Below are 15,622 nucleotides of genomic sequence, written 5' to 3' on the forward strand. Positions count from 1 at the left end.
CAGGTTGTCGAAACAATTCTTTTTACAATTTTTTTCATATCATCACGTATGTTTTTATTCCAAAAGCTATTGATAACAATACAAAATTATCTAAAGCACCAGAAGTTTTTTAAAAAAAATTCAGACATAATTATTTTTTCAGGTTACTCATTTCTTAAAATTTTTCAGGGAGGGTTCTTTTCAAATACTTGCTTTTTGGTGCAGATTACAGCTTTACTGTTTTATGTCACGCAAAATAAAGTGGAAAAGGGGAGATAAATGCCATGATCAATCAAACATAATAGTTCAAAATTGCTTGTCGTAGTAATTAATATACTCAAGCAAATAAAGCTGCATGCAACCCTATAAACTATTTAGAGAACACAAAATACTTCTGATTTTAATTCTCATTGAAACCATGTTTGTCACATTTCTTCATTATGCACTCTACTTGCTTTGCTTTCACTTTTTTTTTTTTTTCGTTTCTTGTACGCTCGGATAATATTTTACCATTTTCGTTTTTAAATATATAGATGGCAAAGGAGAGGAAGAGACTGCATAATGCATGAGTATCCAAGAACCTCAATGAGGTTGAACAATTTTATCGGATTCTCAGCCAGTAATTCTAAAAATAACACAAATTTTATCGGATCCCTCGAAAAAAAGAAAAAAAACCAGGTCTATCGATTTCATCTCTTAAGCAAAGTATTAGCACCCAGTTTCCACATCCTCCACAGTCTATCCACAGTCTATATACTGTAATGATTTGATATATATGAGATAAAAAAATAATTAAAAAATACGTTCACGAAAAATAACAGACTATTCAGTTCAAGAGACAAGAAGCTTGAAAAGCCATTTACTACTTAAGGTGTCATTGTTTGGAGGTAAAGATGAATGCTTAATGGACCCAAATTATGGGCCTAGTAATTTGATGGGTTTCTGAACTAATGTCAAAGAAGACCAATTCCAGACCCCAAACACCCCCACCCAAGAAAGGTGAGTGCATGGCAAATTCATCAGCCTACATCCAATGGCACTCTTTCCAATTGAAGATGAAGTCGGATCATCTTGATACAAGTCCAGGGAAGGCGTTTTAAGATAATTTGTTATACATTTTATCTTTCTCTTTGCTACCCTTTTTGGTTTAGTTTCTGTTCACGCTAATTTCAAGACGCTACTGTGTCTGACAAACAAAAAAAAAAAAACACTTCCTTCCAAAAAAAAAAAAAAAAAAAAAGACACTTGGGATCGTGATTAACTATGCAATGATCAATTATATGAATTTTTTGGACAAGGGGCACAAACGGTTGCAGGTGCGGTTGTATTCATTTTCTACTGCGCGTAACTTTTATTACACACGATATAACTTACTTTGCACACGACGTAATTTTACAACACTTTTTTTTGGCCCCACACATGGCGTGAAAATCGAGTTACATACTGTAATCTAAGCCACACAAATTTTTGAGGCCACATCGAGTGACAACCGTTCCTGTCCCATTTCCGAATTTTTTCTTTTCTAGAGGATCCCATATTCAGAAGATTTTGCTCTGACCCACTCAATCGTTCTGCAGTCTTCTTATGGCGTTTGTACCGTGCATGTGGTCGCCCATTGATGGACTGACGAAGCACTATCTGTTGCATATTGGCTGTGGAAAAAGAAGGAATAAAGTTCGTTGCCACCAAAATCTCTGCCTGGATATTGTAGCGACATATCAAGTGTGCCATCATGAACACAAAACAAATAATGCTTCCATATTTCCAACTCTTACGTCAACAACCAATGATTGGATCAGAACCACTTCTTGTGTCCAGAAATGTGGAAAATAGCAAATGAAAAATGATTTTTCACGTAGTTGTTATGTGATCTTAGATGTCACATGAAACCTACATTGTTCGATGGGAACAAGAGTATGAATTGGCTATCAACTATTGCTTCTTCTTCTTCTTCTTTTTTTTGTTCCAAAAAAAAAAAAAAATTGTTCGAATTCGTCTCCAGTTACTATCATGGATCAGGACATGCTTCCGGCAGTGGCGGAACTAAGATCCATAGCCAGCAAGGGCGGTATTATGCACTTAAAATGATGTTGGTAATGCGCAAAGAAAATTTTGATTAAAAATTATGTTTTATTGCGAATTTTTTGTGTTGTGAAAGTGTTGAAGTTATTTCTTATTCAAGTAGTAATCATTTTTGTGTTTTAATAGCTTTAAAACATTTGTTCTATAAAAGAGATTGTCTAAGAGAAATTTGGTTGTTTAGGGAGACCAAATGAGGAGAAAGAGGATTTCTTGTAATATAGAGAGGCAATGTACAGAGAAAAAGGGTATTATTCAAAATTGAGGGGTGCAATTATGATAAAAATATAAAAAACTTGTAATAGTTTCATGGCTATTTTTTTAAATTTTGCAAAATTGAGAGTGGGAGGGAGGGATTACCGACCCTCAACACAACGTGGCTCCGCCACTTGCCTCCTGGACTACAGATCATTGAAAGCGATTTTTACAGATTGTTCATCGATACAACTCTTATATCGACAACATAATTTGAATACAGATTTTTTACGAAAAAGTGGTCAGCGTTTCTCACCTACGGAACCAATTTGTGTTGGCTATATCACTATAGCTGCGTTTAAAGGTCAATCAAATAAAGTTACTGTGTTTATATATCTTTGGTTGGGCATAATCTTAATTAGGTTATGAGTTTCTAGTTACCCAAAGCAGCTTTACTTTTGATATTAGCATTATAGAGGTTCCTGCCATTCTGTTACGAACTTCTTTTGACTGTTCGGTTTTCGATAAATTCAACATTTTCTCCTACTTCAGATCGCCGAATATCGAGATGCACTAATTTCCATCTAAGGTAAAAAACAGCTTTCTAATGTGACAATCAGACTCTTTTTCTGCATGCTAGATAGAATAGTCGTTAGGACCATAACTACTGTCTAATTATGTTAGACAAGCAATCATTTCCTTTCATCTCTAGTAGATCACCATATCTTAGCGAAAAAGAGATGCGAAACTGAGATTTGACACAGGAAGGAAGTGATTGAAGAGGGAAATATAAATGATCAGTGTATTAATTTGCCAAAAGACCTCCTAATTTTATCTCTTTTTTTTTCATTTATAATAATAGAATAATTTTTCTTACACAGTCAGTGTAATGAGTTGCTTCCAAGACCCATCTTAGATGGAAGGAATATTAATGAGGAGAATTTGAGGTTCTTGATTTGACTGTCAAACCCTTTTCTTTCCCATTTTTCTCTTATAAGACTTGTAGTTTTCCCTCAAAATTTTTCCTATATCCTCAGCATTTTTTTTTAACGCTAGCCGGTCTGAAAGTATAATACATATGTGAAAATAATTAAATTTTAATAGAAGTTATACGACGCGCATTTAACTGTATCAGTGTATGTAATGGACATCTAACTCAAGGGCGGAGCCAGAAAAAAATCTTAGTGGGGGCAAAAATAACACTAAAATTTTTTATTTACTCTTTTTCTAATTTTTTAAGCAAAAAAAAAGTCTCATGCATAAAATCACCATTTCACAAGTTAAAATATTTATCAAATAACCCATTTATTAGTTATTACATTAACTAATCAATTTTCAAATTTCTTTAAAACAGTAATAGTTTCATGCTCTAGAAATATATTTGCAAACAAACTTAAAATAATAATAATAATAAGTAATTGTTTAGAACCTGATTTTGATGGTCTCCTAAAATTGGTGAAAAGAGCTGCAAAATATGGCAGACCCAAGTCCTAAAAGATCAATTGATTCTGGTGCAATCTCTAAATAGGATGAAGTGATCAAAAGAAAGAGTAACAAGTTTTGGTTGTGGAAAAAAAAAAGGCTCTCGTATGTATGTTGGGGAGTGGGGACAACCGAGAGAGCCAGATGAAGAAAGGAAAATTGGGGAGTGGGGACAAAGGAAGTAAATGATAATTGGATGAAGTGATAAAAAGAAAAAATAGTTGGTTTGGGTGTGGAAGAAGAGGAGCCGGTTGTGAAGGGAAATGGGGGACCACAGGAGTAAAGGGAACTTGGGGAGTGGGGACCAAAAGGAATGACTGATATAATTGGTACTTAACCCTATTGGTGGAAAAATGGGAACTAGAGGAGGAAAGTGAATGATATAAATTTTATGACCCATTCTTTGACATTTTTTCTAAAAAAAATTCTGAGGGCACTTTTTAGATTATGTCAAAATTATAGATGTATTATATGAATTTAAGGGGGACAATGGGGCCGTGCCCCCACTTTAAATCCACCCCTGATCTAACTATATCAGTGTAGAAACACTTTTTACACTTGTATAGCGTCAAAAAGATTGATCTTTATAAGTAATTCTCTATATCTTGTCGATAGACAGATTACTTTAGCACTAAAATTTTAAATAATCATGAATTAATCCAAACGCATGTATTTGATTAGTCACCGAATCGGTCGGTCAAATCACGTCGAGGTGGTAAAGAAAGGTTGAACTTGTATTATCTTTTACGTGTTTATTAAGACAACTGCTATTTACCATGCTGCCTGTCTTTTTCTACACACAGTCGAAAATCATTCACTTTATGCTCAAATCATTGATCGGTTTACAACTCATCTAAAGGTAATAGGAATGTAATTAATTAAACAACCTAAAGCTTTTTTACAACGTTTTGCATTGCATAAACAGCTAATCAAAGAAACTCAGCAACTCTTTGAGATTATTAATCCTTATTAACATCAATACTTCCACTGCCATGTTGCATCCTGTTTCTCATTCACCTTTTAAGAAATGAAGAAAAGAACACAGCCATCCAAAATTTGTTGTCTGATACGTGTTGGCCAATCAACAATTCAAGGCATATACACTGATTGATCCCATGGCAGTGCATCTGGATATCATTATGGTTCACACTCCACAACACAAGTGGAGAAAGAAAGATCGAAAAAGATGCAGACAAAAGCCGAAAGGATTTGAAGCCAACCATATAACAAAAGGGGCTGATAGGCAATGTTCTCCACTAGTGCTCAAAACTATTACTACTATATATTCCCATGTATTTGCTGCCTATTCCCGAAGTGCATTATTGCGTTAACCCCATACTGTTCACTTGTCCCCTACATGCCCCCTCAGTACCTCATCTCCCTCTTTGTACATCCTGTTGCACACATAGATATGGGATGGCAATTTAGCCCAGTCCTTCGATTTTTTTTTTTTTATATATATATAAAGCTTCATGGGATTATATGTTAAATGAGAATGCCTGCCATTTTAGGCTGACAGGATCCTCTGTCCAATATTTTGTGTTCACTTTCCTGTCCAATGCAAAACTGCTTAGTTCCACTTATTATACCTGCTGATGTGTTACATAAAAAAGAAAGGCTGCTTAGTTCCACTTATTATACCTGCTGATGTGTTACATAAAAAAGAAAGGCTGTTTGACTGCCTTGTTGGACAGGAACGTGGACACAAAATATTGGACAGAGGATCCCGTCTGCATTTTAGGTCCATTTAATAAGCATATAATATTTGCACGCAACACGGATTCGGCATTTTCGCAGCATGGCATGCAAGGCCTCCAGAGAATTAGTGTATGTATTACTTTCAGACTAAGTGAATGCAACTTTAACTAAACAGCAATCGTACAAAATCCAATTCTAGTTTTGAAACAAAGTGGTCCGTTATATCTAGCTCCTCAAATTTCATTGTACTTGTCAAATTTCCTCCCTTCTTTGTATGTTTAATATACATAAACTACATAAATATCTGCTTAATTATTTCTTCTTTTATATTCTCAAGTTTTTGTTCATTTTTAAATGTAGTCAGGGCTGAATTAACATGGTCCTTGGACAGATTCATGAACTAGGACAAGCTGACTTTCTCGCCTAGCTAATACTTGGATTTTCTAATGCATTAATATCCGACAATAACTCTAGATGCACTGATCTTGCACATAACTAGAACTAACCTGCTCATGTGCCGTGGCAAAACCAGGCAAAAATCAAATAAACTAAGTGCACCTTAATTGTGCAATAACATGCTAAGCCAACTAGAACTACATGGATATTTCTCTTGAGTAATCTACTTCTTCAATTTAATTAAGTTTCAGTATCTCTGCAATATGGGAAGCAAAAGAATCATCCCAGAAGAATATTGATTCCATTATCATCTCTTTGCTTGGAAGTGGTGCAAAACAAATATGATCTAAGCTTGTTGCATGGATGTTTCTCTATCAAGCCATGAGACCAATTAAAATGGTGAATACTAGCATATTTTGTATTACGAAAGATATCTATCCTACGGTTATATTATATGGCCAGAAATTAACTTTACACCGGAAAGTACGTCTGCTGTCTCAAAACTACTTTGTAATAGGCATTATACTAAGTGGATTCAACCATGAAATGATGGAGAGTGGATGAATTTCGCCCAAACAAGAACATTTTGCTCAAGTTCCTTCGTTTTTATTTTCTCTTGTAAGGTTCGGAATCTAGATAAGCTCAAAAACCAAGAAGTTATAATTTTTTTTTTTTTTTAAGTTTGTAATGATGCAAGGATTTGGATTCTTTGGATTGCTTCTGAGAAAGGCCAAAAGGGTAAAAAGAGTAAAGAGAGATAAGTTTGAATAAACTATTTCAAACTTAAACCAGCAATGTGAATAAGTTTGACCAATAAATCACATATAAAACAGAAATTTTTTTTTTTAAAAAAAATGAATTGACATTAATTCTAGGACCTAGGGTAGTGCTCAAGGACATTACAATAAACTTACTAAGATATTGGCTAACCCTAGTGTTCATTGCTTTTTTTTTTTTTTTTGGGAGGGGTGGTGTGGGGCAGGGGTTTAACTCTTTCATTAAAAAAGATTGGTTAGGGTCGAATTCATCTAAATTAGAAACAGAAATGTTGAATATTTTCTGTCCAAAATTTTGGAAATTCATATACACATTTAAAAAAAAAAAAAGTACAATCCCGTGCAATGTACGAGTTCCCTACCAGTTTGCAATGTAACACTTGGCTCTTTGCAATGAATGCGTAATTTCCGTACCATATAGGAAAATAAACATTATGCCATTATCATCATTTTCTTCATTATAGACAAACATTTGTCCCACCCCCACTTTTCTAAAAATCACTGTATATATATTGAAGTAAAAAGAAAGAAAGATAAGACTTGATAGAAGGAGATAGCAATGGAAGGGGAAAACGCCAATGAGTTCTACAGAGAGTGCCAAAGAAACCATGCAGCCAATCTCGGCAACTATGCAACTGATGGCTGTGGAGAATTTTTGCTAGATCAAACTTCCCCGGGTACACTACTGTGCGCTGCATGTGGATGCCACCGCAATTTCCACCGCAAACTCACCTATGGAGCAAACTACAACCGTGGCTCCAACTCCAACCAAGAAACAGCCACCGAGATGATGGAGTATAGTGGAGGCGGCGATGGTGGCAGCGGAGGAGGACAGCAGGCGGCCGAATCGCCGGACAGGATGAGCAGCAAGAAGAGGTTGAGGACAAAGTTTACACCAGATCAGAAGGAGAAGATGCTTGCATTTGCTGAGAAGTTGGGATGGAAGCTGCAAAGAAAAGATATGGAGGATGAAGTGGAAAGGTTTTGTAGCAGCATAGGTGTGAATAGGAAGGTTTTTAAGGTGTGGATGCACAACCACAAAAACTCTTCCTCAGCCTCTACATCGGCTGGCAATGCTTCATCTCTCACTCAATAGAGAAACAGATCTTGGGAGGTTTGTTTAAAACTTTAATCAAGTTCTTTTGGGGTGAACTTAGCAGTACTGAAAATATGATGAAAATGGTTTTAATACTACTGATATATTCTCTAATTTCTTTAGTCAGTCAATTGATGGAGCAACCAAAACTAATCATTCTATGAGGATTTCATTGCAAAAGATGAGCCAATAATCGCTTAGTGACTAGTACAAACTGATACTTTGTGCATCTTTACTTTTTGATTCATTGGCTCTTCAATGAAGATTGACTATAAATCTAAGGATGGATAACATGAGCAATAAGCAAGCTGATTTAAACATTGCCATAATTTCATCATCTTTCTCTATCAAATTAAAAACTCGATACAAAATAACTGATGTACATCAAAATTAAACGGTTTTGCTTAGTTTGTTTGACTCGTTACACTTAATTGTCTTGTACAAGGCATGAATCTCAAAAATTATTTTCAATTAAGTACTTAATGGAGGATTCTCTATTTTCCCTAGATAAAGAAAAGAGGATCCTCTATCCACTCAACCCTCTGTTTGGATAGAGTATTACTTCCGAAAGAAAATGAATAATTTCTTAGGCAAAATTTTTTTTACTACCCTTCTATTTTTTTCAACATCTGTTACATCCGACATATCTCACGTTACAAAAATTGCTATAGTGAATAATATAAAAGTAACTAATTAATAGTCTGACACTTTTGTTAAAGTGAGTTGGAATATTTCAAGATATATTGAGTCTCTTTATCGCAATCCTTCTTTCAAGGAACCACTTATATAGACTCTAATTGTCCATAGTTGGTTAAGTGATATACTTTCAAGTTTCAACCAACCAAATTAGAAATTTGGGAAATTTAAAAGTGATTTCCTTTTGAGACTGTACTTAAGTGGAGTCCATATGTTGCCTAAGTGGGTCTGATACACGTGCAATTTAAGTCTCATTCTTTCAACTGTTTTCTTTGTTTTCTTTTAGGGTTAATGTTATTTATACATTAACGAAATATACACTAATTAATACAATTAAACGCATGTCACATTGTAAAAATAAACTTCAAATTCAAATTAGAATTAATTGGCCTAAATTCAAAAGTACTAGTGTATACATTATCAGTGTGTGCAAAAATAGTCCTTTGTTTTATTTAAAGATCAAAAGTTTAGCATGTAATGTTTCACAAATTTCTCATCAAATTAAAATCAAGAACATATATATATCCTAGAAGCATTGGGGTGAATATGAAGGTTTTTAAGGTTTGGATGTACTGCCACAGAAACTCTTCCCAGCCTCTACTTCCTATATATATACCAAAGCTTCATCTCTCACTTGGGAAGTTAATTTGTGTACTCCTTTCATCAAATTTTTATGAGGAAAACGTTAAAATAGTGAAAATTTGATGAAAATGACTCTAAATACTTTTGACACCTTCCATAATTCTAGTCACTGCACAGATGGAGCAAGCAAAACAAATCATACTCTCAAGATATCGTGGCACAAGATAAAGGAACATGACTGGGGGGACTACTACAAACAAACTGATAGTTGATTGCGTACTGAAACTTTATGTCCTCTTTACTTTTTGTTCATTGGCTCTTGGATGAAGATCAACGATAAATCCATGGAGAGATAGCCAAAGCTGATCCAGACTCACCATGGTTTCCAACATCTTTCTCTATCAAAAAAGAACTCAATAGGGCAAAATGACTCCTATAAGTCAAAATGGCTGTTGTTTATTTGATTTGACTTGTTGGTGCACTTAACTGTAGTATTATACAAGGCATGAAACCTTACAAATTATTTTCATCAATATCTCCCACATAAAGAGGATCCTCTATCCACTCAACTCTTTGTTTGGATAGAGTACTACTTTTTTTTTATGTCATTTCTTGGACACATTTTAATTCACTTCTATTTTTTTAAGTATCTTTTTATCTAATATATGTCGCATCCACTGTTCATGAATTGATATAATTTCAACTAACCAAATTAGAAATTTGGGAAAATTACAAGTTACTATTTTCTTTTAAATTTAGATTTGAACTCTAAATTTTATGCATTTGCATTTGAATCTAAATTTTACGCATGTGACATGCTACAATTTTTGAAAAATTGTTTTCAATTTGAGCCACGTTCAGTAATGCACCCTCTCAATTTTTTTTTTAGAAACTATAGCATAACTTATAAAAATTTTAAATTTTTTAGCATTGCCCCACTCTTGACCCTCTTAAATTTTGATGATATTCTCTCTAACCCCAAGATTGCCCCCCATAAGTGTTGAAATTCTTTTCAACTGCTCTCACCATTTCCACCATGAAATATTGAACTTAAATATATGACAGGCTACTACTTTTTCCTTTCTAATAAATGTTATTTACTTACCGAACTTTTCCTAATATTCTACCACATGAATTACAAGTAAAGGAGAATATTCATTTGATGGTGATTTTATTCGCCTACTGCATATATTAGAATTTTAATTTTGTATTCTTCTATATAATTTTAGTTACTATAACATTTTATACCATTAGATGAGTGGTAAACGATAGATATCACAAGCAAAAGAATCTTTTTATTTTTGTAATATTTATTATTGAATAAATTGGTGTATTTTTATAACAATTTCTTCAAAAATGATTATAACAAATATTTAGTTGTTTCAAAAATTTACAAAACAATATCTTGTAAGATTAAACTAATATTATTAGAATCCATGAACAAAAGTCCTGACTTCACCACTGGTAAAAATGGTTTTAGTACTTCTGAGTTCTTCTCTCTATATTACTTATCCAGTCAATGAATACATTGAGCAAGCAAAACTAATCATACTCTCAAGATATCGTTGTAAGAGATAAAGGAAACTGACAAAAGTCTGTAGTTGATTGCGCACAGATATATTGTTGGTTTCCTTATGTTTCATTCATTGGCTCCTGGATAATGATCAATTATAAGGGTTCTACATAGTGCTGAATTCAACAATAATGTATAAGATCAAGCATCATTCTCTGCATAAGCACCCTAAATTAATCTACCCTTAATAAATACTAATATTATACTTTTGGGATTAATTTTAATACACTGTCTGTCTGTGTAAAGCTTTTTTTTTTTTTCTTTAACATCGGGTTTAGATGAATAACGTACACATCATTACCATTCAAATTTTAAATTCACTTTTTATTCATGTGTACTATATTTATATTTGTTAGTGTAAAAAATCTTTACACTGACACTGTGTATAACATTAATTCTATACTTATTGATATTCCCAATTTTTTTAATTTTGGATATTAATCGACACATGTCACCCTCATCCGCACTTGAGAATTTGCCAAGTATAATTCCATGGAAAGATAACATGAGCAATAATATCAAGCTGATTCAAAAGTTGCTATGAATTCCATCATCTTTCTCTGTCAAACAAAAAGCTCAAAAGCACAAAATGACCAGTAAACATCAAAATGGTCTTCCCTTATTTGATTTCAACTCTAGCACGTAATTGTCTTTTTTTTTTTTTTTTTTCTTTTGATAGAAAACTAGAGAAATTCATTAAGACGAGGATAAGTCCGCCGAGAAGAAAGAAAAGGCGGTGGAGAAGAACTCCAACTACAGATATCTGAAATAGACCTAATGGAGACTTGTCTTAATAAACATGAAATTTTGCAATTTTGTTGTCATTAAGTAAGTACTTAATGGAGAATTCTCAATTTTCCCTAGATAGAGATTAGAGAGGACATCCTATCCACAACTCTGTTTGGATAGATTTTGTTTTTTTTTTTGGGACCCGTTTAAAAACAAAAAGTACTATAGCGAATAGCGCACACAAAATTATTTCAGTTGTCTTCACTGTAAACGAATAGCACTCTCATTGTCGCGTGCAACTCATGCGTGATTTCCTCTTCGGTAATTCTGCTAAAACAATGAGTCAAATGGTATTGATGAATTTATTGCTTACAATTCTTCGTTTCAGAAAAGCACCAATTGGTTATAATTGTTTGATTGAATTAATTTCAATTTGACCAAACTGGAAAGTTGGGAAATTTTAGCAGTTGATTTCCTTTGGAGACCAGACCGCACGCTTAAGTGGAGTCCATGTGTTGCGACTCTCCAGGTAACAGTAACACATGCAATTCACGTATCATTCTTTTAACTCTTTTCTTCTTTCTTTACCAAAGGTAAAAAGTCTAGCATGCAATATTCCATCAATATTCGGGCTGTCAATCGGGTCACTTAATTCAAGCTTGAATAAGCTCTTACTCGACTGGTCTAGCTGGTAATAATAAAATGGTCCTCATAGCTCACAAAGATATTTACTTTCATCTTTCAAAATTCAGTTAAAAATACCACAAGAACATTTTTTAACTCAAATCAAGAACCACAAACATTTTATAAGCAAGGACATCAATCAACTATTGTTGTACTTTTTCAAGGTGAACAATTTGGCATTGACTACTATTCCCATTGCTATAAAATTTAAATTTACTAACATTTTTGGCCTTTTCCCCGGCTGAGCCAACTTGAATTGAATCACAATTGAAATTAAGGTGTTTGGTTCGCCTTCTGGAATCGGAATCATAAGCAGCACTATATCCATATGCGTGGAGTTCTGTCATTCCCTCTTATCTGTCTTCGGTATGGAATTGGAATGAATTTCTAACAGCTATGTCATAAGTGAGAATCGTAGGAGATGAAATCCAACATTTCCATGTACATTAGGTGATTTCTATACTAGTTTACCAAATAATAGATTTTGGTAAAATTAACTTTGATACCCCCTCATGAATCATGATCTTTGTACCCTTCCAAATCTTACAAATTGAATTTCATTTCCACAACAAATATACTAGCTTTTTGTCCCTTTTCCTCCCAATCCAATTAAATTGCTATTTTTAACAGTTTTTATAGAAAAAAAAATGTACTATAACAATTTAGTGCATAAGAAGTAAAAATGTTATTAAAAAATGTGCTACAAAAAATTTTTTTTGTTGCCTTGTAAGGGCAAATCCTCCAATTATTGACCTTACAATGAGCAAAAGTTCGTACACACTAAATTCGTACCAACCGGATTGAAAGCCCAAGTCGGTTAAATGGAAGAGACCATCAGTCAGGACAAATTGAATTCTACAGCATAAACCCTGAGTCCTCACCTCAGAAATAGTTTAGAAACTAGTCCGTTCCATATTAACATGCCGAGAACAAGATTGCAAGCAGCAGAAGCCAGGAGAAGAAAATCTCTTCCTAGAAAAAGGAAATAATGTTGGAAACAAAAGCAACAATCCTATCATTTCATCGTTAACTACCATCACATGAATACCCCCTTGAAAAATCACCCAATTCTCCAACTCTTGTATGGATGCAAAACCTTAAATTCGTTGTTGCAAATTCATGCCCAGATGATCACAACAGGCCTCATCCTCCACACCTACCCTTTAAGCCGCATCATCCTTGTTTCCTCCTCCATCACCACCAACATATCTTATGCAGAAACCATCTTCAACCAAGTCAAAAACCCAACAATTTTCCTGTACAACATCCTCATTTCATGCTATACCAGGAAAGGCAAAACCCATGATGCATTATCACTGTACAACCGAATTTTTAGTAATAATATGACTAGCTCTGCAAAACCCAATAATTATACATACCCATCTCTTTTTAAGGCCTGTGGAGCTCAACTATGGTTCCAACATGGAAAAGCCTTGCATGCCCACGTCCTAAAATTTCTAGAACCACCCTATGATCAATTTGTTCAAGCCTCATTGCTTAATTTTTATTCAAGCTGTGGAAAAATTGGTATTGCCAGATATCTTTTTTATCAGACTATTCAGCCTGATTTGGCTGTGTGGAACTCTATACTGTCAGCTTATGCAACTAATTGTAGTGTAAATTTTGATGCCCATGCGGATAGTTTTTGTGATAGCACGGGTCTCTGGCTAGAAGTATTGCATTTGTTCAGTGAAATGCAGAAGTGTTCAATTCAACCTAATGAAGTGACCCTTGTGGCTTTGATTAGTGCTTGTGCTGATTTAGGCGCACTTAGTCAAGGAATGTGGGCTCATGGTTATGTAGTTAGAAAGAAACTTGGGCTTAATATTTATCTTGGCTCTGCATTGATCAACATGTATTCAAATTGTGGGCGTCTCAAGTTGGCTTACCAGTTGTTTGATGAATTGCCCGAGAGGGACACGTTTTGTTATAATGCTATGATTAGAGGGCTTGCAGTTCATGGTCATGGTCGAGAGGCGCTCGAATTGTTTGAGAAGATGGCCCTGGAGGGGTTAGTTCCGGATGATGTCACACTTTTGGTTGTAATGTTTGCTTGCTCGCATTTGGGATTGGTGGATCAGGGGTGCAAATACTTTTACGCAATGCACAGAGATTATGGGATTGCCCCTAAGCTCGAACATTATGGTTGCCTAGTGGATATCTTGGGCCGAGCAGGTTGTGTTGCGGAGGCTGAGGAAACGATTCATGCCATGCCCATGAAGCCTACTGCTGTCTTATGGAGGTCTTTACTCGGGGCAGCTAGAGTTCACGGGAACATACAGGTGGGGAAAGTTGCCTTGAAGTGTTTGATACAACTAGAGCCCGAAACTAGCGGGAATTATGTTCTCCTTTCAAACATTTATGCCAGCATGAATAGATGGGATGATGTGAAGAATGTCAGGAAGTTGATGAAAGAGTTTGGGATAAATAAAATGCCAGGAACCAGTGTCCTTGAGATTGATGGAGAAATGCACGAGTTTTCTAGTGGTGACAAAACACATCCAAAAGCGAAAGAGATATTTGAAGCTAGACGATATGAATGGTAGGCTAAAGGAGCATGGTTATAAGCCAAGAACCAGGGAAGTGTTGTTTGACATTGAAGAGGAAGAGAAGGAAGATCATCTTCCATATCATAGTGAAAGGTTAGCTATTGCTTTTGCTCTTATGGAATGTCGTTCTGATTCACCTATTAGAATTATCCCAAGAATCTTCGAGTATGTGGTGATTGTCATGATATTACAAAACTTATTTCAAGGATATATGGAAGAGAGCTTATAGTAAGGGACAGAAGTAGATTTCACCATTTCAGGGAAGGGACCTGTTCATGTTTGGACTATTGGTAACTTGATCTCTCGATGGTAAAATCACTCTCTCTATTAATCCTTTATTTCAGTGGCTGGAATTATCCCAAGAATCATCATAATCACGCCTGTCTCTCTCTTTGACGAGCACGCATAATGATCTTGACAACCGTTCAAGAGATTTTCCAATATCAAGGCATGATTCAATGCACTTTTCAGATTTCGAAGCCAAAGTCCCAAGCAGTTGATTACCAAGAATATGAGCCATCTCTAGCATTTCAACCATAATGCCTCCTTTGAAACCATTTTCATGACACCGTCTCAGTCCTCTCTGCACTCATGGACAAGTAATAAAGCATTTCGAACTGGGTTACGAGGAAGATGTGCCTTCAATCCGTGGGCATGAGGTGGTTTGTGAGACAGCGAGGTCTCAAGTACTGAGGTGATTATGATATGAAGCAGAGGGCTGTTTTCAAGATTGAGGCATCGAAGATGGAAAGATCAAAATGTAAAAAATGATCAAATGGTGTGACAGAAAAATTTACAAAACAAAACGTGTTGATAAGAATGCCAATCGAAGAAAGGTTGAAGAAGCTTAAGCATCCAACGCACCCAATCAACGATGGCTAGTTCAACTCTACTAGTTTGCACCGGGCAGCTCAAAGAGAGATTGTATCAAAGAAGGTTCGTTCGTTCAAGCGGAGGCCAGCGGTGGGAATTCCAACTTCCTTCTCTCAGTTGAAATCAAACGTAATAAGAAAGATAATGGGCGACCAACCAAGGGGATGAGCAAGCACAAGGAAGTAGCATATCTATTTGCTTTTCTGCGCTTTACTTGAGCAGCATGACGCTATAC

General features: G+C 35.1%; 1 protein-coding gene and 1 pseudogene across 2 annotated transcripts; both read left to right on the forward strand.

The window, feature by feature from the left end:
- The first annotated feature begins 7,111 nt into the window (after positions 1-7,111).
- On the forward strand, positions 7,112-9,512 carry LOC113741791 (zinc-finger homeodomain protein 11). Of its 2 annotated transcripts, none has more exons than XM_072045053.1 (2): positions 7,112-7,719; positions 9,157-9,512. In XM_072045053.1, exon 1 carries the CDS (start codon positions 7,165-7,167, stop codon positions 7,699-7,701), a length of 537 nt encoding a protein of 178 aa, XP_071901154.1. In that variant the 5' UTR covers positions 7,112-7,164; the 3' UTR covers positions 7,702-7,719; positions 9,157-9,512. The 2 variants fall into 2 exon arrangements, with proteins under 2 accessions (XP_071901154.1, XP_027125216.2); XM_027269415.2 differs by having other exon boundaries at positions 7,113-7,719; positions 9,146-9,512.
- A 3,374-nt stretch (positions 9,513-12,886) lies between these two features.
- LOC140005226 (pentatricopeptide repeat-containing protein At5g43790-like) lies at positions 12,887-14,910 on the forward strand (annotated as a pseudogene).
- The last annotated feature ends 712 nt before the right edge of the window (positions 14,911-15,622 follow it).

The sequence above is a fragment of the Coffea arabica genome, chromosome 4c (assembly GCF_036785885.1).
Source record: "Coffea arabica cultivar ET-39 chromosome 4c, Coffea Arabica ET-39 HiFi, whole genome shotgun sequence".
Classification (NCBI taxonomy): domain Eukaryota; kingdom Viridiplantae; phylum Streptophyta; class Magnoliopsida; order Gentianales; family Rubiaceae; genus Coffea; species Coffea arabica.

Excerpts from the sequence above, each read along its gene's own strand:
- LOC113741791 (XM_072045053.1), top strand. The coding sequence starts at position 7,165 with ATGGAAGGGGAAAACGCCAATGAGTTCTACAGAGAGTGCCAAAGAAAC.